At 43.4% G+C, this 24602-nt stretch overlaps 1 protein-coding gene, 1 non-coding gene and 1 pseudogene across 14 annotated transcripts in view; 2 read left to right on the top strand and 1 right to left on the bottom strand.

Annotated features, from left to right (window-relative positions):
* LOC110497838 overlaps window positions 1-8663 on the top strand; it is a 75756-nt pseudogene extending 67093 nt beyond the window's left edge.
* Window positions 8194-11010, bottom strand: LOC110497836 (tRNA (guanine(37)-N1)-methyltransferase). Of its 2 annotated transcripts, none has more exons than XM_021574261.2 (5): window positions 10871-11010; window positions 10066-10691; window positions 9687-9811; window positions 8946-9585; window positions 8194-8543 (listed from the first exon to the last, which is right to left on the bottom strand). In XM_021574261.2, exons 1-5 carry the CDS (start codon window positions 10876-10878, stop codon window positions 8488-8490), a joined length of 1455 nt encoding a protein of 484 aa, XP_021429936.2. In that variant the 5' UTR covers window positions 10879-11010; the 3' UTR covers window positions 8194-8487. The 2 variants fall into 2 exon arrangements, with proteins under 2 accessions (XP_021429936.2, XP_021429935.2); XM_021574260.2 differs by having other exon boundaries at window positions 10805-10901.
* The window catches only part of LOC110497839, a 35729-nt gene continuing 22095 nt past the window's right edge, over window positions 10969-24602 (top strand). For 9 of the 12 annotated variants that reach the window (XR_005037723.1, XR_005037731.1, XR_005037728.1 and 6 more), the window contains exons 1-3: window positions 10978-11240; window positions 15491-15609; window positions 15881-15947. This is a non-coding gene — a transcript (uncharacterized LOC110497839). Of the gene's footprint in view, window positions 11241-15490; window positions 15610-15880; window positions 15948-16657; window positions 18058-24602 lie in introns of those variants that run through there. The other 3 variants (XR_002469719.2, XR_005037727.1, XR_005037729.1) reach the window with 3 other exon arrangements.

Below are 24602 nucleotides of genomic sequence, written 5' to 3'. Positions count from 1 at the left end.
TTGTCTAAACTTTTTTTCTAGATTTGAGGCGATTTTGAAATGTCCAACATAACAGTAATTAATCATAGAGAGATGTATGCTATAAGATCATTGTGTGTAACAAATATTTCTGTTTCTCAAAAGCTCAGGTTGTCAGATTCGGGCAGTGGCCTAGTTGTCTAGCAGCTAGCTGGATGAAGTCTACCATTGCAAGGTACTGCCTCTCTGCATGCTCTATCCACACCCTCTCAGAGCAGAGAGCATGAACGACAGCTGTAACTCACAGATTTCACATTTGCATAGTTCCTGCAGCATCTTTTGGCTATGTGAGAATGTGGGAGAGAGATCTTTAAAGCAGGGTTATTTGACTTGCAAACCCACAGGATGAACTGTGTTTTCCCCAGCATCACTCTCAGCACATGATCAGCTCTCATCTCTGATGTTATAGTATAGCTACTAGTATAGTATAGCTACTCTTGCATGGCCAGACACTGTACTACTCTTGTGGGGAAGCCAGGAAATAGGGGGTAGTGTATGGGTGGTTCTTCTCTCCGTTACAGGGGTAGCTGGGCTAATACAGGGGGATGTGTGAATGTTGTATAGTACAGTATCCACTCCTTATCCTGACCTGCAGTCATAATGTTCTCTGTTGTAGGAAACGGGAGCAGAACGGTATAGCTCTGTATGAGCTGGATCTGTTGTCTCTTAATGTGATCTGTGCAAATATTGATTGATTCTTGAGTGTGAGTCATTAGGCCAGTGGATTGGAGGAGGAGACGTCTCTTACAGTGGAAAGCTCTTTAGCTTCATGGGTTTGTCTGAACATAAAAACAGCAGATAGAGATGGGTCGTCATGGCCGCCAGTCTTTCACTGGGTTCTGAAAGAGACGGCTGTTTTAGTTTTTCTTATGAGGGCCCCTTGCCAGCCCCTTCCCCAGGCGGGTGGGTGGTGTTCCCACACAGGCACACGAACAGACCAGCCAAGCCCCAGTGAAGGAGAAACCACCAGGGCAGGCCAGGGATAACCAGGGGTGGGTATTTGCCTGCCTACTCCCCCCTTTGTTTATTTGGAGCGCTGGCTGGAGGCTGTAGCGTCAACTCCCAAAAGAGAGAGCGAGTGGCGATATCTCCTAACTATTTATACATTAACCCAATATGTGCAGAGGTGTGTAAGGCAGGACTGGGACTGTCAGTCAGTCAGGGGTGTAGGCAGGACTGGGACTGTCAGTCATTCAGGGGTGTAGGCAGGACTGGGACTGTCAGTCAGTCAGGGGTGTAGGCTTTGATGTCAACCGAATGGGGCAACTTTCACCCTAGCTATATACACACACACACCATATTGGCACAGTAGAGTCCTGTGTCCCCCACCCCCCTTCCCCCCAGGGCTCTGTGATGTGCAGTGGGATTAGCTGGCTCATTTTCCCCTCTTAAGAGCTAGGGAAAGAAAACAAACTCCCGTCATATGGGGCTGCGCTGTGGGGACTTGTAGTAGGTACCTCTCCAGTATGATGGATGAATCCACCCCCCCTTTCTGTCTCTTTGTGTTTTTCTTTCTCTCTCCCTCCCTCTTTCACTAATTGAAATGCTCTTGCTTCTCCCTATAGCTCGAGGTGCTGTGTAAACTGATACCAGTGTTTTGGAACCCACCTGGGAAAGGCTTTTCTTCCACAGTATACCGGTGTTCTATTTACAATATGCTACATATGACAATCAATACTCCCGTGTGTGTGTGTTTGTGGGTCTGTCTGGCGCTAACAGCCATTCTGTGAAGAGCATATGCCCTTCCATTGTTTACGGACCCATTTGGTTAACGAGGACACTGCAAATTTCCCCCCGCCTCCAGCCCACAGTATTCTCCCTGCTCTCCAGGGGATAGATAGATGGATACTCAGTACCTGCCAGGCATCTCACTGCCTTGAAATGTGGGTTCCTGTATCAAGTGGCTAGTTTGTGGTGGGTTTCATGCCATTGATGTCCTGTCAGGCAGCCTCTACCGCCCCCATCAGGCCAGACAGGTGAAGTACAGGTCTGTGACAGTCCTGGATGAGCAGTGGCAGTTGACGCTTTGTGAAGAAACTCAGGATTTAGGCACCAACGTAAGCCTATGTTCTTTATAATGCCTTCATATCAGATACACAACTACCTGCGTCATTCATACCCCTTTGCTGTGTTTTCATATAAACTGTCCTTACAAGTTGTTATTGCTAGTTGTCAATCACTGCAAAATGAGTGAGTATTTCTATAAGGGTTAATGTTAAGTGTCTTACAATGATTGTGTTAACACCCTAAAAGTGGTCCCCTCTTAACTAAGTGTTAGTGATACTCCGTATGGCTCTCTGAGAGACACAGACACACCCTCTCTGTCAGTGGGGTTGACCCGCTAGTGATAAGATATATGATCATGGAAAAGGAGTCGATGGCCTAGTAGTGACTGAGTGTGTGTAGACTTGTCACTCAGACTGAGTGTCCTGTGTACAACGGGGGGTTTTGGGCCGTGTCGTATCATCCTAATGGTCGTGGAGGATAGAATCTCACACTACCATGTCATGGAGGAAACTCCATCCCAGGGAAACGAGACTGGCCTCTGGCCCCCGATGATGAAAGGCTGCTGTTGACAGATATAGTATACCTGTGAGAGCGTTCTATGTTTGGCTCCACTGCAGGGGTTTTGTTCCTGGCCCGGCTGGATGTGTTCCAGGGTTTTTAGCTTGCATACCTTTTAGGAAATTCTGCTGTATTGTTTTTGCAGAGGAATTGTATTGTTATTACGGTTTTGGGGAAGATACGCAGGTCACTGTACCCTGTAACGCATGTATACATACACACACACACACACACACACACACACAGTCTCTGGCTCAGGGTCCTGCACAGCGCTGTTCTTAGGGCAGCAGGGGATGGGGAGGGGTAGTAGAGTTGTGAGTGTGTGTAACTGGAGCTTGCTAAGGAATGCAGGGGGTGTTTTTGGAGAAGCGGGGCGGGGTGAGGAGGGTGATTAGGGGGTGACAGCTGAGTGCTGACCCCTCTATAATGACAAATCATCCGACAGGTGTGTGGCTCTGCACCACCACCCCCTTATTCCCAGGCCAGGATTCCCAAACTGCTGGATCGGAGCGCTAAAGGAAGACTTCCGGACATGAGGCCTGCTGTCCAAGAGGCTCATGACTGTCCTTTCAGAAGTATGAAACAGGCCTCTGTGGAGATCCAGCCAGGGCCTCCCAACCACTGACCTTAACTCTCAGCCCTAATATCTTACAGTAGCTCGGCCATCTTCAACCAGGAGGCCATAGAGTCTCCGATAGGTGAAAATTGATTGATTGGGTTTCGCCATTGTTTTTCGCACCATACACAGAGTAGAATTCTCCAAGTTTTTTCCATAGCGAGCTAGTGACGAGTTAGGATGCTCAGTCTCTGACATGAGTCATGGGAAGTAACGCATCTCTTTGATCCTTTGTACAGCAAAAAAACTACTGCAGTCCCAGGATCAGAGAGTGTGGTCTAGGAGCAGACAGGTGCTGAGCTGCAGCCTGGTCTGGGGTCAGTGACCAGACCTTTGAAAGTAAAGTGCAGGAGCAGAGGGAGGGAGACATGCTGTAACAGCAGCTGGCCATCGCTACTAGACGCCATGCTTCAATGATTCACAGCTTTTCTGATAGGAAAGAGCTTCTATTATGCACTCTCTCACTCAGTGCAGATCATTTATACTGATACCCTATTGTGTACAAGAGCACAACCCACTCAGACCTGCTTAAGGTATACAGAGATGTTTTAATATGGGAATGCAACCTGTCAAACCCCATAGTTTCAATCAGCAATGTGTAAGACTGGTCCACATTTAATGCTTTGTCATGTCTGTATGTGGTTTGTGAGGGCACCACTAAGTGATGGTCATGATCTATAGGCAGGCGTGGCAGCATTATATCTGAGCTCTTCTTTCCATCGTGGCTGGGTTTCCCCACAGCCAACACATGGAGTCTAGACAGGAGCCCTGATCCAGCCAGCCTGCCAGTCCTTCACATAATATAGCTGCTCCAATCTAGGCTGTTTTCACTCTCAGTCCTGCAGCTATTTTACTGAAGACGTCTAACACCATTCCTGCCTTCCACACACACAACCTGTCTTGTTCATGTGTGACAATAAAACTTGAAACTGAACACAAAGAGAAGTTACACTCAGCTGGAATCCACGCGGAATCTTCCGGAACATTTTAGCATGGGCCGCCGGCGTGTAATTTTCCAGGCAAAGGGAGCAGGGAATACTTTTGGGGTCCAGGCGGGAAATCCAATACTATTATTAGCTTTAGCAGGAGAAATTGCCCAGGTATTCACCGTTCCAAACCAGAGAGGAAATGTGCTGTTAGCTCCAGCAGTTTGGAGTCGTTTGGCTCTCAGAAAGGGGTGGATGGCAGCATGAATACTGAGAAACAGGGGTTCTAGAATAATATTTTGATTACTCCATCAGTGAGAATATTGTTCATTGTGGTAATTCACTCATCCAAGACACTCATGTTTTTAGATTTAACACTAGGTTCCTTACAGTTTGCCGTTGCCATGCCTCATCTGATTTAGTTTATTCAAAAGTGTAGGACAATGTAGTACAACAAAGATAAATGTTGAATAACAAAGAGCTTGGCAGTCTATAGGATCCATGGGGCATGTGTGTCATCATGGGTTTTTGTATGAACTAAAGAACCAACTAAAATCACCCATGCTCACAAATGTCATTCAGTCATCTCTATCGTCTGCATTAGTCTATTCCCGCCCCCCTAAGCGACATAATGGACCATTCCAAAGTGACCCATATTTACCCAATAACAGGAGGCTTTGAAAAGGACCAGATCGAGTTGCAGTTAATGCTCCAGTGGGGCCCGGAGAGTGAAAGATGTTACCGGCCGAAACGGCTTGGGTTTCAGAGGCCTGTGAACAAAAGGCAGCCAGTCCTCTGGGAGAAAAAGAACGAGGGGTAAGGGAGGGAAGGAGGGGGGAGAGAGGTGTAAGTCTAACTTTGTCAAAGCTGGTTCAGTGCACTGTGTATACTGTTAAGTGTCTCATTCACACAGGATGTATAGTAGTCAGTCTATCATGTGTGTCCCAAACTTCATTGTATGTTTGCAAATGTTCTACCAAGATTCCGTGAAATATTTGTCTGTCTATTCATTGTGTGTCTGTAGTCTTCCTCTGTCTGTGTATTCAGTGTCAAGTACAGTCAGTGTTATTTCCACTAAAAAGAAGGGTGATGTGATGGATTGCTGAAGTGTGTGTGTGTGTGTGTGTGTGCATTCGTTGGAAGCGTCTATGCTGGTGTGTGTATAAAGTAGAGCTTTGGGACGAGATGCACTTACAGGAGCAGAGTTAATGGAGCAGTACTGAACTAACGGGTGGTGTTAGGGGGAGCAGAGTTAGTTCAGTACTGCTCCATTAATTCTGCTCCCCCTAACACCACCCGTTAGTTCAGTACTGCTCCATTAACGGGTGGTGTTAGGGGAGCAGAGTTAATGGAGCAGTACTGAACTAACAGGTGGTGTTAGGGGGAGCAGAGTTAATGGAGCAGTACTGAACTAACGGGTGGTGTTAGGGGGAGCAGAGTTAATGGAGCAGTACTGAACGAACAGGTGCTGTTAGGGGAGAGCAGAGTTAATGGAGCAGTACTGAACTAACGGGTGGTGTTAGGGGGAGCAGAGTTAATGGAGCAGTACTGAACGAACAGGTGGTGTTAGGGGGAGCAGAGTTAATGGAGCAGTACTGAACTAACGGGTGCTGTTAGGGGAGAGCAGAGTTAATGGAGCAGTACTGAACGAACAGGTGGTGTTAGGGGAGAGCAGAGTTAATGGAGCAGTACTGAACTAACGGGTGGTGTTAGGGGGAGCAGAGTTAATGGAGCAGTACTGAACGAACAGGTGGTGTTAGGGGGAGCAGAGTTAATGGAGCAGTACTGAACGAACAGGTGGTGTTAGGGGGAGCAGAGTTAATGGAGCAGTACTGAACTAACGGGTGGTGTTAGGGGAGAGCAGAGTTAATGGAGCAGTACTGAACTAACAGGTGGTGTTAGGGGGAGAAGACAGACTGTTGGTTTAATGGCTGTAGACTAGAGGACTGGCTGGTGATGATACCCAAAGGTGATTTCACTCTGCATCCTCCTGCTCTCTCTCCATCTCTTGCTCCATCTCCCCCCATTATTCTCTCTCCTCTCTTCTCCTCCTTCCTTAGGGGCAGACTGGTATAAAGTTACAGGGCTCTCAGCTTTCTTGGAAGGAATGACCACATGTGTAGCTTGGGGATTAGATTAGCAGGAAGAGCAGACTTAGCCGGACTGGAAATAGACCACTTTTTCACTGTTAAAAAGGCCCAGTACAATATAATCAATAGACGGCACTCATCTGCTGTGGGGAGAGGAGCAGGAAGCCATCGGAGAAGGCCTCCCTCAAGTGCGCTGTGAAGGACCGGCTACAGGGAGCTCGTGCTTAATGAAGTTATTATTAATAATCACTGCGATGCCTGTTTTGGACTTGTGTTGTTTCTCTAGTGGGTGAAGTGGTCTTTATGTACAAAACCCGATCTGCCCTCTCTTTGTATGTCTGGAACTTAACCACTGATGACTAGACTTCATTTTCTGTTAATGTAAGTGCATAGCACATTAGTAAATGCCATATTAATGACCATGTATATATTATGCTTAGCAGTTGGTTTTTAGATATACAATATATGGAAAATAGACTATCATGGAAACTCACGAGGAAAAACAATGTTAAATACACACTGACACGCATGCAAACTGCCAAAAAGAAATGCTCCATAAACACATACTCCAACACACGTATTCCACACACACACACCACCTCCTCCTCCTCCCTCCCAGTTTCACTCTGAGCCTCCCCACAGGTGTTGGGTTACTCTGTAAAGCAGACTGAACCGGAGCACAAATCAGAGCGCTGTCTGTGCTCTCGCTTCCTATTTCACTTTGAAGTTTCCCTGGCTCTCAGGGACAGGAGGCACAAAGCCTGACTCGTGTGGGGGCTTTAGCACTTTCTGCTGGGGCTGTGAGTGTGGGAAAGGAGGGGTGTGAGTGTGTGCTGTCTTTGTTGCTTTGGACCTCAGTTGCTTGAGGACTATGTTAGCTTAGTAGCCAGAGACTGTAGAACCCACTGAGGGAGGCCAAGAGGAGGAGAGTTGTTCCCCTAGTGCCCACTGAGCTAACTGACAGCCCAGGACCTGAGTGTGTGTGTGTGGAGGAAGGATTAGAGAGGGTGGGGCTACAGGTCACCCCCCCCCCCCCCCCCAGTGGAAGAGCACTGGTCACCATGGACTAGGGTCTAAGTCGACAGCTCGGCTGTTTTTCCATCTACAGCTCAGAGTGAAAATAAACAGTGACTTGCCATCTTCTGAAAAGCTGAAATAGGGTCCTTGGTGGGCTAGGGCTACATCTGTACACACTTAAAAATAAAATAAACCCAGAATGCTATATGGAGTGGCTACGGGTAGAGTTTCTATATCCCACTTTGTCCAGGCTAAAAACATTTCTGCCATGTGCCCGCTCCGCTGCCTACGTAGCTGCTTCTTTTCAGGAGGGTAGTAGGCTACATGCAGCTATTTACATGTTTTACACAAAATACATTGACATGTTCATACAATTTAAGCTACATCATCATGGTTCAGAAGAGGGTAAGTTAAAAAGTGAAACGTGGGGCAGTGTGTGTGGGCAGCAGTTACGTTAGAAAAACCAATGTGTGTGTGTGTAAAATAACACATGCGCAGAACGTGATCCAGAGGGGGGGAGGGTGTAGCCGGGGTCATTTTTAAAGGCCTCACCACCTATGCAGACTGTCGATTTGATCTTTACATCACATATACAGTAGTAGTATCAGTGATGCTAATATAGGGATGTTGAAGGAGAGGGGATAAGACTACAGGTGCTTACATTAGGATACTGTAAACTTAGTTGCAAAATTATATTTTTAACAGACGTTTCTTCTCTTTCTGTTTGCAGGTATCTGAACCACGTGCGCATTGCCCAGCCCCAGGACATAACTCAGGACATGCGTGTCATCGAGCCATCCAGGATGCCGTTACTGGACTGACCCCCTCTGGAACTGACACAGAAACTCAGAAATATGAAGCTGTCAATTATCATAGGACTCAAATGACGCCCCCTGTTCTACATTGTGGTGGGAGCTATGGACAGTGGACTTTGGTCTGAAGTCAGATCAGGATGTATATGTTGCCATTTTTGTATGATCTTATTTTATTAAAAAAAAACAAAAAAAAAACATATGAAGCCAGTTGTTGGATAAGAAAACTATTGAAACAATGCCTATTTGTGGGACCTGGATAATGGACCAGTATTTCAAATACAGTCAACACATACCTGTTTGTATGTTCTTCTTAGGTCAAGGCATAACCATGATTTAGATCATGTCAGCCTTATTGACACGATTATAAAATAACATGAACAGAGTTGAAAAATAAAATGTACAATTCAAGGTCTCAGAATGAGCTCCTTGGTCAAATATATTCAATGTGTTGTCTCCGCACACTTTTGTCTCTTTGGGGCTGGTTCTTCTATGGCTTCTGAGGAGAGGACAAATGGTATTAGTATTTTCAGTCTACAGTCTTTCAGAGAGTGCATGTGTGTTATACTGTTTAGGGTTGGTGCCAATTCAAATTAAATGTGACATTTCAAATCTTGAATTATATTTGAATTCATTCAAGTTATTGCATTGGAATTTGGACTGTTTGAAATAATCTATGGAATTAATGCACTTAGTATCAAATTGACTGCAGGATTTGTTTTAAATAATTTCAACTTCTATTTCCAATACAGTTAGGCTGTCAGAACAGTGACATAAGCCTGAGGGAATTGGAATTTGTTGGATAATATTGAAGATTGAAATCTCTGAATTCAAAGACTGACCTGGAGTCTGAATTGGTGGAATTAACCCCAACCCTGGTACTGTGTGAATGAAAGCTCACCTGTCTGTGTGCTCTCTCTGCTGAAGAGAACCTCTTTGGGGATGGTGAAGCTCACACACATCATCTCCTTGTTGGGGGCCACGTTCCGCACTAGATGTACAGAGCACAGCCCCTCTAGGGAGAACCCCAGGCTGGCTGAGGCCCTTTCCACCACGTCTTTCTGGGGGTCATCCTCCTTAGAGAACCCATAGCAGTGCACCTGCGGCAGATTCACATCACAGGAATGTCCCTGGTCCAGCAGGCCTCTGAAGGCATCCAGGAACTCCAGGGCCAAGGCAGGAAGGTTCATGACCACATGCACACTGACTGTCCCCTTCATCATGACAGGCAGCTGCTGCTTCAGTGGCCCCTGGATGAAGGCCCTGCCATCCAGGTTAAAGGTGGTGACCTTACGCTCCACCTTGTTCAGTTTGCAGTTGTGCTGCAGCCAGCGGTGAGACTCGGGGTTGAGGTCGTTGGCAAGCACAGTACAGCCACGGCGGGCAGCAGGGATGGCAAAAGGACCCACGCCAGCAAACACATCCAGCACAGTGTCACCGCGTTTCAGAAGAGCCACCACACGCTCATGCTCGGTGCTAAGACGAGGGTTCCAATACACACGGGAGAAATCAAACTCGTATGTCACGCCGTTCTCACGCACCTGCAACAATGAGAGGGAGGGTAAGGGAGGAATGTAATGCCCACGCCTCTGATTTCATGATAAAATATGTTTAATCAAAAGCACAATCTCATAGGACTTACTTTAGCCACCATATTTTCCTCTCCAGCCATCACCTCCATCTTGAAGTTGCGGTAGGCGGAGTCGATGGTGTTGGTCTTATTGACCACACAGGTCACCCCAGGGTTCTTATCCATTATGACTTGGCCTGGAAATGGATTTGCAAGACTGCATCATGTCAGTAAAACAATGAATCAGCACTATCGTATTCCTCACACACACACACTTAACGTATTTCATCTGTAGCTAATTGACCACTCAGGAAATACAATCCTGGGAGCGTGGTCAGGGATTCAAGAGCATAAAATACATAACCTGTCAATAGCATTACTGTTACCCATGCCTGTCTTCTGACAGATTGTTGTGATGCAGAATAGTACATTATGTTTGTGGCACACTCACCTATGAGGTTTCTGTAGGGCAGCTGGTGCTCCCGCAGGTTCATGTGTGCAATGTGACCCACTCGACTAAACCCCGAGGTGACGTCTTGGCCTTCTGGCAGCACAGCGCGCAGAACCTCCTCACTCTTCAGGTTGTCATAGGTCAGCCGCAGCTCGTACCGCTGGAGCTCTTGAGGTACTCCAAATGACTGCAACGCCTCGGCTTCTGCATCGCTGAATGAGCTGGGTGAGGAGACACTGGCAGGGTCCAGCAACAAGAGCCTCTCGTCATCGCTGCCTTCAACCTCCACCACTCTTCGTATGCCCGGGCGCTGGAGTGCTACTTTTTTCAGGCTCTTAACCAATTTATTGAGGACTTCTTTTGGCACACGCAGGGCTGGGACAATAACTGTCTGGGAGAAGACTTCTTTATCCAAACAGGTCATACCTCGGACCTCAGGAGGAGCTGTGTATAGGCTGGGATCCATCCCGCTGTGTTGATGCTGCTCAAGCATCGGCTTCGAAACACTCTCAGAACAAGTTGATGCTCGGTCCGGCTGCAGGACCACTGAACACAGGGTCCGGTATCGATAGCGAGATTTCACGCAGTTTTGAATTTGTAGTAGTGAGAAGATACTAGGAACAATCCTGCAAAGACAAATCGTAGAGGTCTCCTTAAAATATGACCTAAATATCAACATTAGAAAAATGACAAACTAATAGATATGACAAATGATTGGCAAACAACATTGAATGCTTACTTTTTGTTAATATTATTGCATGGAAAGATCATTACTTTATTCAATAAAACCATAAACATTTCCCACCTCAACATCGCTTCTGCAGAGCACGCGCATGTTTAGACGTCATCATTAGTGGACTTGCTGTGCATTTCTATCCAATCCGCGACGAATAAAACCAGAAGCGGTTTCATGTCATGTGACCTCCTCAAATCAGCTGTAAGAAGTTGCATATACGGGTCCTCATAGTGGAGTAGATTTAGTTGGTTAAAGGAAACGCTGTATCCACCAGGCACCACGAACTGCACAGATGAGGTAGCTATTGTATTGGTTGTTGTAAGTAACTTACTACTAACCTCTCGCTCGAGGTCAAATCACCCGGAGACTGAGTATCAATGTAGAAGGCACCACCGTTCACACTGATCATGGCAACGAGACCACCCCTCTCCTGGGAAATGTAAGTGAGCATTCAGCCTCTAGCCAGGAATTAGGAGGCATCAGTTTAATAATTGTGTGCTCACTTATTGGCATCCAGGATTTCGTTAACGTTTCTTTCTGCAACAGGCGTAGGATCCCTTGTATGTTCCACGGTTACATCTAGCCCACTACAATTGATTTCTAGTAGCTCTGCAGTCTATAAACTGGGTGGTTCTAGCCCAGAATGCTGATTGGCTGACAGCCGTGGTGTATCAACCCGTATACCACGGCTATGACAAAACATTTATTTTTACTGCTCTAATTATGTTGCTGGGTGGTTCTAGCCCAGAATGCTGATTGGCTGACAGCCGTGGTGTATCAACCCGTATACCACGGCTATGACAAAACATTTATTTTTACTGCTCTAATTATGTTGGTAACTAGTTTATAATAACAATAAGGCACCTCAGGGTATGTGGCCAATATACCACGGCTAAGGGCTGTATCCAGGCACTCTGCGCAGCGTCATGACTAAGAACATCACTTAGTCGTGGTATATTGGCTATATAACGCACCCCCTCAAGCCTTGTTGCCTAATTATAAACGGGTGGGTCTAATCCTGGTTGCTGATTGGTTAAAACCGCATTACAGCTGGTGTCTATTCTACGTGTGACCACCAGCTAAAGCTATGACATTGAAATGCCTATTTACTATCTCCCATTACTTATAGACTAGAAATGGGTTTTCAATAGTGGAGATTTGTATAAAACTTGTGGTCTGCCTGACATTTGCAACATTGTTTAAATATTGAAATTCGATATCTAGCTGTAAAGTAAAATAGTCAGAAAGGGGGACTGGCAGGTAGTGGACATGAATCACATGCTCAATCTGTGCAATTCTATTTCACATGACAACTTTAGTTCCACTGGCATTGTCTCTCTCAGCACTTTGGAAATCATGCACATTCTAATCTCATGCTGTTTGTCATTGCAAGTCCACATTTTACAGTGGTTTGGCCCCAGGGAGTTACAGTGCACAACTCACTAGAATTCATGTTTTTTTTTATTTTTTATTCTCGAGTAAACAGATGGTGACTGTTAGGCTACGTATTTCTTGCTTTCAATGTGGGGCCATTCCACTTTAACGGGATTAGGCTGAAACTTTCAACGTTTTAAAAAACCATAACTCTATGCACTAGGACTACTTTGAACAATTTACACAGAAAATCTTACAAAAACACTTAATGGAAGAACTGTACAGATGCTAAATTTGGTAACAGAATTACAGTAAAATCTCCCTCTGTATTAAGATTCAAAGACGTCTGCAGAAAGAATGGGGCGTCAGCAATGAACTGCCTAAACATCAGACTGTTACCAAGGTTACCCCATGGATATTCCGTTTAAAAGAAGTCTGCCTAAAAATAGTCTATAAGCTAGCATTTTGAGGAAAATGATATTTACCTACTTTGCCGGTTTTCTGTGCTGTTGGTCTTTTTGATGGTAGGAGGTGGAGATGGGGTATCCCCAGGAAAGTGTTGTTTACCCAACATTATGTGGCGCCAATGGGTTCTGTAGCTTGTATTTTCAATCTCCTGGCATGATGCACAATAAGTAAACAATAACCGAACGTAGTTGACCGAAGCACGTTTCCTCACAATCAGCTGGAAGTGTTTGTGAAATTTGCCAGCTGATTGTGTGGGACGATGTTCGGTTAGGCTCATCTATATAGTGTTTATCACGTGTGAATTGCATCGGTATTGAAAATAGAAATCCAGAAATACAAATCGATATACAGACCAGCGTACTGACGGTTAAATTGATAACACTTCCCAGTGGTTATTTTGTCTCAGAATACCTCTGACATAAGGACAAATTCGGAGGTCAGTAAATTGAAATGACTTTTGTTTAACATTCTGACTTGTAATGGGTCTGTTCGGGAATGCTAAGCATATATGTTAGAGACGACCGTGTAAGTATTTCATAATCGGATTCTAAAAGAGGCTAAGACATGACTCCTTGAGTTTGAAAACATTTATTTAGGTTATTAAACTATAGTAAGTGAAGTGGATTTACACCCGGTAACAGAGTTAGAGTAACAGAATTATCTCTTGGGTCCCTGATCTTTACTATACATAAATGCATAATTATGGATATGAATATCATTCTCTTCATGGTGATGTGTCCTAAATAGGTACACAAAAGGTAGAAATATGCAATATTGCATTTATGGGTATTATTCAACACACTAGCTATTAGTTTGAGGTCTGCCACCAAACTAGACCAAATTTGGTTGGTCCGGATCGGACCAAATCTGAACCAATCATAGATGTCTATGTTTCACAAGTTTGGACATCACAGTACAGCATATTAGAGTTCAGCACAGCACATCACAGTACATTATATTATACTGTACTCTGGTGTGCTCTACTGTACTGAACTCTACTTTCTTTACTGTACTGTGGTGCCCAAACATGTGAAACATAGACGTCCATGATTGTTGAATGGACCAAATCTGAACCAATCATAGACGTCTATATTTGGGCCAAATCAAGGCCGGTTTGAACCAGCCCAAAAAACGATGTCAGTGGACGTAGAAATCTAGGCCAGGGTAGACTGACCAAATTTCAAATACTTTTTGACGTCCAATGTCGGTGGGTGCGGATGCTGGTTACAGTAAATGGAAAGAGAGAGGGGGCTCATGGGTAGGAGTCAGTAAGACCTGGGAGAGGTAACATTAACTAGAGAGAGAGGGAGGGTTGTCCATACTGTTTTCACACTCGCTTTGACCACGACAGAAAGAAAGAAACCCGTTATGAGCTGAACATGACAGTATGCCAGTGGAAGGGAGAACCGTAGCAGGTGATCAAACTGTGGTTCGTGACTACTATGATTCCCCATTGTAACACATTTAATTACAGTAATTCCGTTACTGATTTTTCAGTTATTCTGTTACCAAGTTGGTAACAGAATTACAAGTTTTAATCACTTAATTCATAAACAAAAATGGATATCAGAAAAACACTAATACATTTGTAGGTCTACCTTTACTTGTTACTTCTGTAAACTTTCCTTATTCTCCCTCCTCATGCAGTAGAGAAATTAGAAAGTCTTTTAAAACAATTCCTTGTGCATTGAAATTCCTTTACCAGAACCCAACATATCTTTAACTTCTAAGACTTTTTGTGGTAGCTGTTTTCTAAGACTCCTTTTCAATCTGTTTGACAAGAAATCAAAGCCATTACTTATGCCTAATTTTTAAGATGAAAAATGTATCTATGCCTTAGTTTCACAAAATGTAAAGGCTCTTAGCTCTCATTTGCCACCCAATTTTATATGTTCCTATGAACTTCCCATGTTGCTGCTCATGGGACCTTTTTACATGGAAATGATAAACATTATTTATTTATCACACATCCCACTGTAAAGTGACGCTAAAGTGAACCCTAGAGTTATTGACGAGACAAATAATGACCCCTAATATGAGGTCAAGAATTGCAACACAAGTCTTTAAAATGACTGACGGTTACTCGTTATGATGACTGATTACAGCTCAACAAACAGGACTACAAGGGAAGTGGAGCACCTCAGACATTTCAGTGCAGCACAGAGGGAGCCTCTCCTCTGGCTAGTTCACATATCCCCTCTTGTAGTTAAGGCTAAGGGAACTCTGTCATAAAGATCTGTTGTGAAGGCCTATGTCAAAATGCCAATCACTCTTAGAGAGCACTACAGGTCCACTACTGCGTACTCTGATAACCCCAAACTTCCCCTGCATTATTAGTCTGCTGTATATTTATCCCTCCTGATGTAATAATAGTGCACTTCCTATCCACCACTGCTGGAACCATGACTATATCAGATCCAATAACTCATAGGTTAATCCAGACTCTCATACTCTGGTTTGCTTTGACATTGACACCAGGGTTGTGGCTGGATCTTCAGGATATCCCTTATTAGAGGCCAAACCGAACCAGGCATCATCGTCAATACACCCAGCTCTGGCAGCTGTCCTGCAGGCTAGGGCTCAAATCCACTCTCCTCATGTCCTATTCCATTCACTGATCCCACACTACATTCCACTGCAGTGTTCTCATCACAGTAGCACAGTGGGTCTCAGAAAGCTTTCCTCTAAATTGATTCACTTCCTGGATTACGTTAGAATTTGACATTGTTCTTTAATGTAATAGTACGTTATTTTATAGTGAGCTGATTGATTTGACTGAGCTATCTGTATGTTTACCCCCCCCCCCCTTCTCTTCTGTTTCTCTCTCTTGCTCTACTATCTCTCCAGAGGAGGCAAGGGACAAAGGGGCCTCCTTCATCTGTCTTCAATCTGATGAAGGTCATCAGGGGCAGTGCCATCCTGGACCTGGCCTACGCAATGGCCAACACCGGTATAGTGGGCTTTGGGTGAGTAGAACAGATGGAAGCATATTTTAAAGTTAAAATATAGAGCTGCCCCCTAACTCCTTCGTTTTGTGCTCACTACTCAGCTCTTTCTCTAGAAGCGCCACGCCTCTACACCTATCTCCTTTAGTAGCGAATTGATAACTGTAGATTGTTCTAGATGTAGTAATTTGAGCTGCAGGGACCGAGTGGACAGGAGTCAGTATTTTACATCAGTGTGTCACTTTGATGTGAATGTGGTGAATATTGACTCCTGTCCACTCGGTCTCTGCAGTTGCTGCTAGTGTCCAGTCTGGCAGCTTACTCTATACACCTCCTACTGATGCTGTGGGATCTAACAGGTGAGTTGGCATTCAGATCTCCACTCAAACATCAGTTGAATTTCATTAGGCTGCCACTGTAATGTCCATTTAGCTCTTATTTATCTAATATTTTGTATTTTTTAATTTGTATTTCTTATTCACTCTATATACGAACAACAACTTAGATGCACACAAACAATGACTACATCTCATCTGCCCAGACCTGCATGCTCACCCCCCCATCCCTAGTGCCTACATTATTGTTTGCCACTTGGCCTTAAATTGTAGCCATTTGTATTCCTCCATGCTATTTCATTATTTCAATACAAAATCATTAGATGTTTTCATTGTGTTTAATAATTTTATTTTTTTTATTTTATTTTACCTTTATTTAACCAGGCAAGTCAGTTAAGAACAAATTCTTATTTTCAATGACGGCCTGGGAACAGTGGGTTAACTGCCTGTTCAGGGGCAGAACGACAGATTTGTACCTTGTCAGCTCGGGGGTTTGAACTCACAACCTTCCGGTTACTAGTCCAACGCTCTAACCACTAGGCTACCCTGCCGCCCCAATAATGGAGCTTTGATTTAAGTTTTTAGTACATGTTTTTTTTAAGATGAGTGATGAGAAGAGAATCGTCCAGACTATTGGGTATCTCATGACACCCCCATGTGCCATGTCTTGAAATATGCAGACAGATGGATATTTGTTCTTTACATTGTAATACTTCTGTCACCCAACTTTCTAGCTCCGCCCACAACTTCCGGAATTTGTAGCATCCCTAGAAAGCATGGATTATTGAGTCATTAGTTTTACACTTAGGACATGACTCTGCCGTTGTGCTGTAGAATTTGTGAGTTTTGTCTCTTGTATAATATATTCTATACTTCAGTTTATACTGTATTTTCGTTAGTTATGCTCCAATCAGTTATTTTTACCTCTGGGTTCCAATAGTTTATATTTTTTTTCTTAGAGATTGTCAGTTGGATATGCTCTCTGCAAGGTTTTGTGTGTCTTCCCTATCATATGAACATACTTTTCGGACTCAAATAAGATTCCCTCAAGGTTGTTTTGATGTACAAAAGATTTCAAATCTAAATTTCGTGATAAGTTGCATGTATTTGAAACTATCTACATTGGTCAGTCCAAAATTACTTTTTAATTTTATCAACCAGATAAATGTATTTCCTGTTACCAAGTCATTTACAGTTTCTATGCCTTTAGTTTTCCTTGTGGACCAATTTATTGTTGAATTCTGAAAAGCTATCCAAGGATTGTTCCATAGGGCTGTGTTTTTAGGAGTGATATTGGTTCTTGTAGAATACGTTTCATTTTCTTCCGTATTGTTATAGTGTTCTTAACTATGAAGTTAATGTTTTTATCTTTATCCTCTGAAAATAAACACGTAAAAAGATTCTGGAGATGAGCATCTTCAGTATGTACCCATTGTTCCCATTTGGTGCATTTAACTATATGTAAAAGCCTTTGTTAGCGAGTTGACACAATTCCAAGTCTGGAAGGTTTAAACCCTCAGACTTAGGAAGATGTGAGAGATGTGTTTTATTTGCCCATTTAAAGTCATATGACCAAGTGTACTTTTTTTAAAGAATGTCTTCGGTGGGGTAATTGGTAATAGCGAAAATAAATGCAAAAACCTTGTCAGCCATGCCGTTCTACAGAGGTTTATTCTACCTGTAAGATTCATGGGAAGATTTTAATTGAATTAGATCTGCTTTCATATTGTTGAGTAATGGAATATTTATTTATGTTTGTAACTTATTAAGCATCCTAAGGATTCAATATTTTTGTGGTCAACTTTAAGGATTGCTGTAGATCGTCAGCTATTATTTTTCCTATTGCCATTATTTAGTTTTTTCCACCTTTTATTTTATATCCTGAGATGTTTTAAATTATTATGAAAATATTTTCATAAAATGTATTTCAGCTGGAAAGGTGAAAGCTTCCAAAGTTTTGAATAGAAAAGTCCATTCAGGATGGGTGAAAGTCTTTTCAGCATGAACAGCCATTTATTGATTAATCTGTCTTGTTTGTTTGTGTATTCTATTAAACTGTGCATTCGGAAAGTATTCAGACCACTTGACTTCTTACACATTTTGTTACTTTACAGCCTTATTCTAAAATTGGGTCCTCAGATCCTCAAAAGGTTCTACAGCTGCAACATCGAGAGCATCCTGACTGGTTGCATCACTGCCTGGTACGGCAATTGCTCGGCCTCCGACCGCAAGGCACTACAGAGGGTAGTGCGTACGGCCCAGTTCATCACTGGGGCTAAAATTGTCAAAGACCCCAGCCACCCCAGTCATAGGCTGTTCTCTCTACTACTGCATGGCAAGCGGTACCGGAGTGCCAAGTCTAGGACAAAAAGGCTTCTCAACAGTTTTTACCCCCAAGCCATAAGACTTGTGAACAGGTAATCAAATGGCTACCTGGACTATTTGCATTGTGTGCCCCCCAACCTCTCTTTTACGCTGCTGCTACTCTCTGTTCATCATATATACATAGTCACTTTAACTATACATTCATGTACATGCTACCTCAATTGGCCCGACGAACCAGTACCCCCGCACATTGACTAAATGGGCTATCTGCATTGTGTCCTGCCACCGACCACTCGCCAACCCCTCTTTAACGCTACTGCTGCTCTCTGTTTATCATATATGCATAGTCACTTTAACCATATGTACATACTACCTCAATCAGCCCAACTAACCGGTGGCTGTATATAGCCTCACTACTGTATTTGGCCTCTACTGTCTTTTTACTGTTTTATTTCTTTACTTACCTATTGTTCACCTAATACCTTTTTTTTGCACTGTTGGTTAGAACATGTAAGTAAGCATTTCACTGTACGGTCCCTCTTTCTGCTCTTTTTAAAACTGCCTCTGAGGTTTAGACTTTTTTTTTTAAGGAACGTAAAGTTTTTTTTATTTCCCCCAAAGTAAAATAAAAAAAAAAAATAAAAATAAAAATATATATATATATATATACACACATACAGTGCCTTGCGAAAGTATTCGGCCCCCTTGAACTTTGCGACCTTTTGCCACATTTCAGGCTTCAAACATAAAGATATAAAACTGTATTTTTTTGTGAAGAATCAACAACAAGTGGGACACAATCATGAATTGGAACAACATTTATTGGATATTTCAAACTTTTTTAACAAATCAAAAACTGAAAAATTGGGCGTGCAAAATTATTCAGCCCCTTTACTTTCAGTGCCGCAAACTCTCTCCAGAAGTTCAGTGAGGATCTCTGAATGATCCAATGTTGACCTAAATGACTAATGATGATAAATACAATCCACCTGTGTGTAATCAAGTCTCCGTATAAATGCACCTGCACTGTGATAGTCTCAGAGGTCCGTTAAAAGCGCAGAAAGCATCATGAAGAACAAGGAACACACCAGGCAGGTCCGAGATACTGTTGTGAAGCCGGATTTGGATACAAAAAGATTTCCCAAGCTTTAAACATCCCAAGGAGCACTGTGCAAGCGATAATATTGAAATGGAAGGAGTATCAGACCACTGCAAATCTACCAAGACCTGGCCGTCCCTCTAAACTTTCAGCTCATACAAGGAGAAGACTGATCAGAGATGCAGCCAAGAGGCCCATGATCACTCTGGATGAACTGCAGAGATCTACAGCTGAGGTGGGAGACTCTGTCCATAGGACAACAATCAGTCGTATATTGCACAAATCTGGCCTTTATGGAAGAGTGGCAAGAAGAAAGCCATTTCTTAAAGATATCCATAAAAAGTGTTGTTTAAAGTTTGCCACAAGCCACCTGGGAGACACACCAAACATGTGGAAGAAGGTGCTCTGGTCAGATGAAACCAAAATTGAACTTTTTGGCAACAATGCAAAACGTTATGTTTGGCGTAAAAGCAACACAGCTGAACACACCATCCCCACTGTCAAACATGGTGGTGGCAGCATCATGGTTTGGGCCTGCTTTTCTTCAGCAGGGACAGGGAAGATGGTTAAAATTGATGGGAAGATGGATGGAGCCAAATACAGGACCATTCTGGAAGAAAACCTGATGGAGTCTGCAAAAGACCTGAGACTGGGACGGAGATTTGTCTTCCAACAAGACAATGATCCAAAACATAAAGCAAAATCTACAATGGAATGGTTCAAAAATAAACATATCCAGGTGTTAGAATGGCCAAGTCAAAGTCCAGACATGAATCCAATCGAGAATCTGTGGAAAAAACTGAAAACTGCTGTTCACAAATGCTCTCCATCCAACCTCACTGAGCTCGAGCTATTTTGCAAGGAGGAATGGGAAAAAATGTCAGTCTCTCGATGTGCAAAACTGATAGAGACATACCTCAAGCGACTTACAGCTGTAATCGCAGCAAAAGGTGGCGCTACAAAGTATTAACTTAAGGGGGCCGAATACTTTCGCAAGGCACTGTATATATTACAATATAAATACAGTATGATCCCTTTAAGTTAGGGTGTTAGATCTGGGGATGGGTACCAAAACATTTCTGCAGCATTGAAGGTCCCCAAGAACACAGTGGCCTAGATTCTTAAATGGAAGAAGTTTGGAACCACCTAGACTCTTCCTAGAGCTGGCCGCCCGGCCAAACTGAGCAATCGGGGGAGAAGGCCCTTGGTCAGGGAGGTGACCAAGAACCTGGTGGTTACTCTGATAGTGCTCCAGAGTTCCTCTGTGGAGATGAGCAAACCTTCCAGAAGGATAACCATCTCTGCAGCACTCCACCAATCATGCTTTGAGTTTGCCAAAAGGCACTGTGGCAAAAAAGGGGCCGAGTGATAAATGGCAGAACTAATAAACGGGCTCTGCCATCACACTAAAATGGCCACCCCGACCAGAACTACAGATCACAAAATGGCCAACCGCCAAAACTACAATTCCCCAAAGCAAGGGGAACACTCATAAGGGGTCAAGACAAACCTGGAAGGGGCTGGGGGATCTGTGAATCAAAGAGAAAGTGACTATATATGTGTGTGTGTGTGTGTGTGTGTGTGTGTGTTGGGTTTGCCATGTGTGACCTGGACTGTTTTGGACTTACCTGTTGGCGTTTGGACCTGGACATACCGAGAACCCAATTCGTGTACCGAACCCTGCTATCCTTGAGCCATTCTTGCGGCCTGGGTGGACCAGGACGGAGAAACCAACACACAGGTACTGTCCTGTTTGAAAGAACTCTCATTCTGGTGTGATTTTGGTGACGGTCTCCCTCTTAATTTGTGACAAACTCTCCTAACCATGAAGAGGTTTGTCACACGTGGTGGCGAATGCAGGCAAAGTGTGGTCTGAAGTGGATAAAAGGACTAACTGTACCGTTGGTTAGGTAGGGATATTTTTTTTTAGTTGAGATTTTTTAGTTAAGTAATATCAGGATCAGGATGCTCATCAAATAGCTCATCAGGATGCCATGCGAATGTATCAGGACATGTTACATGTCCAGCACCGCACCAACCAGCTGCTCAGAGAAGAGCAAGAGAGAAACACCCGGGAGTTAAGAGAAGATCTAAAGAGGCTAGTGGCCAAAATTGGGGCTCAGTTACCAGCTGTAAATACCCAGAGGCGGGCCAATCATTTTCTTCAAAAAATGACAAAGCAGGGCGATGTGTAAGCGTACCTCACCATCGAAAGGACAGCAGAGAGGGAGAAGTGGCCAAAACAAGAATGGGCAGGCACAGGCATATTTCGACCTGGAGTTGAAAGATGCACAGGATTACGATAAAAGGAGAGATTCTGAATAGACTGGGAGTGACCGATACCCTGAGGGCACATCGCTTCCACCAGTGGGCCAATAGACCTGACCCCCCCCCCCCCCCCGAACAAAGCTGTTCAAGTTGATTCACCTGGCACGGAAATGGTTGCGACCAAAGACCTGTTCATCCGTCAAGACCATCGTACTCGACTAGTTTTAGGGAAGTCTACCCCGAGAATTTTGACGATGGGTTGGCCAGAACGAGGTACTTTCCGCCAACCATCTCGTGTTCCTGGTTGAACGGCATTGTATGGCAGGCACAGGAAGAAAGATCCCCATTCTCCTAACCTGGGCGAACCAGAGGACAAGGTAAGACTGTTCCAGCATTGGGAGGGGGAAGAGAGCAGCGTGGAGCCGTGAGGAAAGAATCCGGAAACTGGGACTTGGGACCCTGTTTTCTGTTTCAATTGTAATTGATCAGGAAATATTGTAGCATACTGCCCTATTAAAGAAGAGCCAATGCAATGTAACCTCTGTGGAAAAAGAAGAAACTGATATATTGTATGCATGTCCTGTGGTAACCACTGTACTTGAAAGACCAAGAAACTAACATATGTGCATGGTGAAGGTTGAAAGGAAAGAGGTTGCAGCCCTGCTTGATTCCGGCAGTATTTTAACTGGTCGTTGCAAACCTAGTGCCGACTCATGAACTGGATACAAGTCACGATGTCCGTGTTACGTGCATTCATGGGAATACCTGCCCGTACCCCACAGCCTTAATGAGCATACAAACCTAGGACGGGCTGCTGGATTATGAGGTTGGCGTGGTCCCAAAGATGCCATATGATGTAATACTGGGTAGACCTAGCTCATGGGCATATTCAGGGTAGACACCTCAGTATCGATAAAACCCAAGACCGGATTGTAAGGAAGTTTTACTTGCCAGGAATTCAGGCTGAGGTGGCTCGACATTGTGGAGAGTGCGCTGAGTGCCAGTTAACAGCTCCCCGACCAGCTTTTAGAAGCCTGTTTGTGCCACTCCCCATAATCAAAACGCCATTTGAGAGGATATCGATGGACATAGTGGGCCCACTTCCCAACTCCGTCTTTAAATGTCCTTGAGTGGCCCGGACTTGAACTCGATTGAACATCTTTGGAGAGACCTGGAAATATTTGGCAAGTGACACTCCCCATCCAAACTGACAGAGCTTGAGAGGATCTGCAGGAAATAATGGGAGAAATTCCCCAAATACAGGTGTGCCAAGCTTGTAGCGTCATACCCAAGAAGACTCGAGGCTATAATCGCTGCCAAAGGTGCTTCAACAAGTAAAGGGGTCTGAATACTTATGGAAATGTAATATTTTTTTTTATTACAAACATTTCTAAAAACCTGTTTTGCTTTGTCATTATGGGGTATTGTATGTGGATTGATGAGGAAAAAATAACAATTTAATCCATTTTAGAACAAGGCTGTAACGTAACAATGTTGGAAAAAGTCAAGGGGTCTGAGAACTTTCCGAATGCACTGTATGTATCAAGTTAGGTAGGACTTTTGCCATTATATTGCTTATAAGCTTTGTTATTTTATTGTCACTATTTATTAAACTTCTATAATCAGCAGGAGACTCTACTGATTTTTGTGGTTTAATTTAACTTGAATAACTGTTTTTAAAAGGAAGTTTCTAAATTTGATTTAACTTTTGCGGAGTATGAGATTACCATTCCCATAATGTACGCCTTAAAGGCATCCCTAATTATATTGGGGGTCTGCTTTATTCTGTCATCTGTCTACATTTGTCATTTATTATTTAGTCCATGTATTTGAATACATTTCGGGTCCAGAAGATGCACTCTGTTCATTCTCCAAATTCTGTAACTAAGAGTTTTCTATTGGTGTAATTAAGCATGTTACCAGAGAATGATCCGATATCCCTATATCATGAATGTTTTAAACCAGTAAAATGATGAGTGCATTTTTGGAAATAGAAATGTAGTTGATTCTTGAATAGCTTTTCTTACTTGGAATGGTGAGGAAGATTTACATAACTACTCATTAGATTTTATTTGCCGTGCTCACTTCCTTAGCCAATATTGGGGTGGAAAGTGATCATTAACATAACACTGTTTAGCATAAACTCATAAAACAGCCAACAGAGTGAGTGATGCTTCTGACGAGTTTTGAGTTCCCATCATCTCGCTCCACTTCATAGTTTTTCTTACTTGGAGAAAAAAGGAGTAGTCTTTTGTAGTTGAGAATAGTGATCTCCAGGTGTCCTGTAAATTATTTGTAGGGATTACATTTTTCAGCCTCTTTAGAGGCGTCTGTCAATCATTTGTGTGAATTAGGTCACCTGCTAAAATAATAGTTCCTATCTGGATTTTTTTTTGTTTCAGCTTTATTTAACTAGGCAAGTCAGTTAAGAACAAATTCTTATTTTCAACAACGGCCTAGGAACAGTGGGTTAACTGCCTTGTTCAGGGGCAGAACGACAGATTTTTACCTTGTCAGCTTGGGGATTCGAACTTGCAACCTTTTGGTTACTAGCCCAACGCTCTAACCACTAGGCTTACCCTGCTGCCCCATTTGATCTAATATAGCTTGAATTTTGTCTAAAATTGTGGGATATACAATGAAATCAGTGTAAGGTATAATTCAACATCAGAAAAGTAATTTTTACATTATAATCTACAGGATTCTACTTAATCAGGTAAGAAAGAACCCTAAAACATGCTATTATATATTGATTCTGATATTAGTGAAAATCTGTTTGTATGCCTAGTACAGTACTACACAGAACACTTATGGAATCTATTTAGAATCTACGTTGGAAATAATCTATCATACAAGTAACCCCCTTTCAATTATGTTTATTCTTGTTGGAGTCAATTCACATCCAAAACTTGAGGGAAGGTCAGCTTTGCTTCTTTGCTCGTACATTTTGTTCTCAATGTTGCACCCTTGGATGTAGTTCCACTGTC

This window comes from Oncorhynchus mykiss, chromosome 19 (assembly GCF_013265735.2).
Source record: "Oncorhynchus mykiss isolate Arlee chromosome 19, USDA_OmykA_1.1, whole genome shotgun sequence".
Taxonomy (NCBI): domain Eukaryota; kingdom Metazoa; phylum Chordata; class Actinopteri; order Salmoniformes; family Salmonidae; genus Oncorhynchus; species Oncorhynchus mykiss.
This window is presented reverse-complemented; position numbering and strand designations above follow the sequence as displayed.

Bases quoted from the DNA above. Each gene is read 5' to 3' on its own strand.
- LOC110497836 (XM_021574260.2), bottom strand. From the start codon at position 10,878: ATGTTGAGGTGGGAAATGTTTATGGTTTTATTGAATAAAGTAATGATC. The intron at 10,692-10,804 runs GTAAGCATTCAA...TTGTCTTTGCAG, and splicing joins TGCAATAATATTAACAAAAA to GATTGTTCCTAGTATCTTCT. The intron at 9,812-10,065 runs GTGAGTGTGCCA...ATCCATTTCCAG, and splicing joins GCCCTACAGAAACCTCATAG to GCCAAGTCATAATGGATAAG.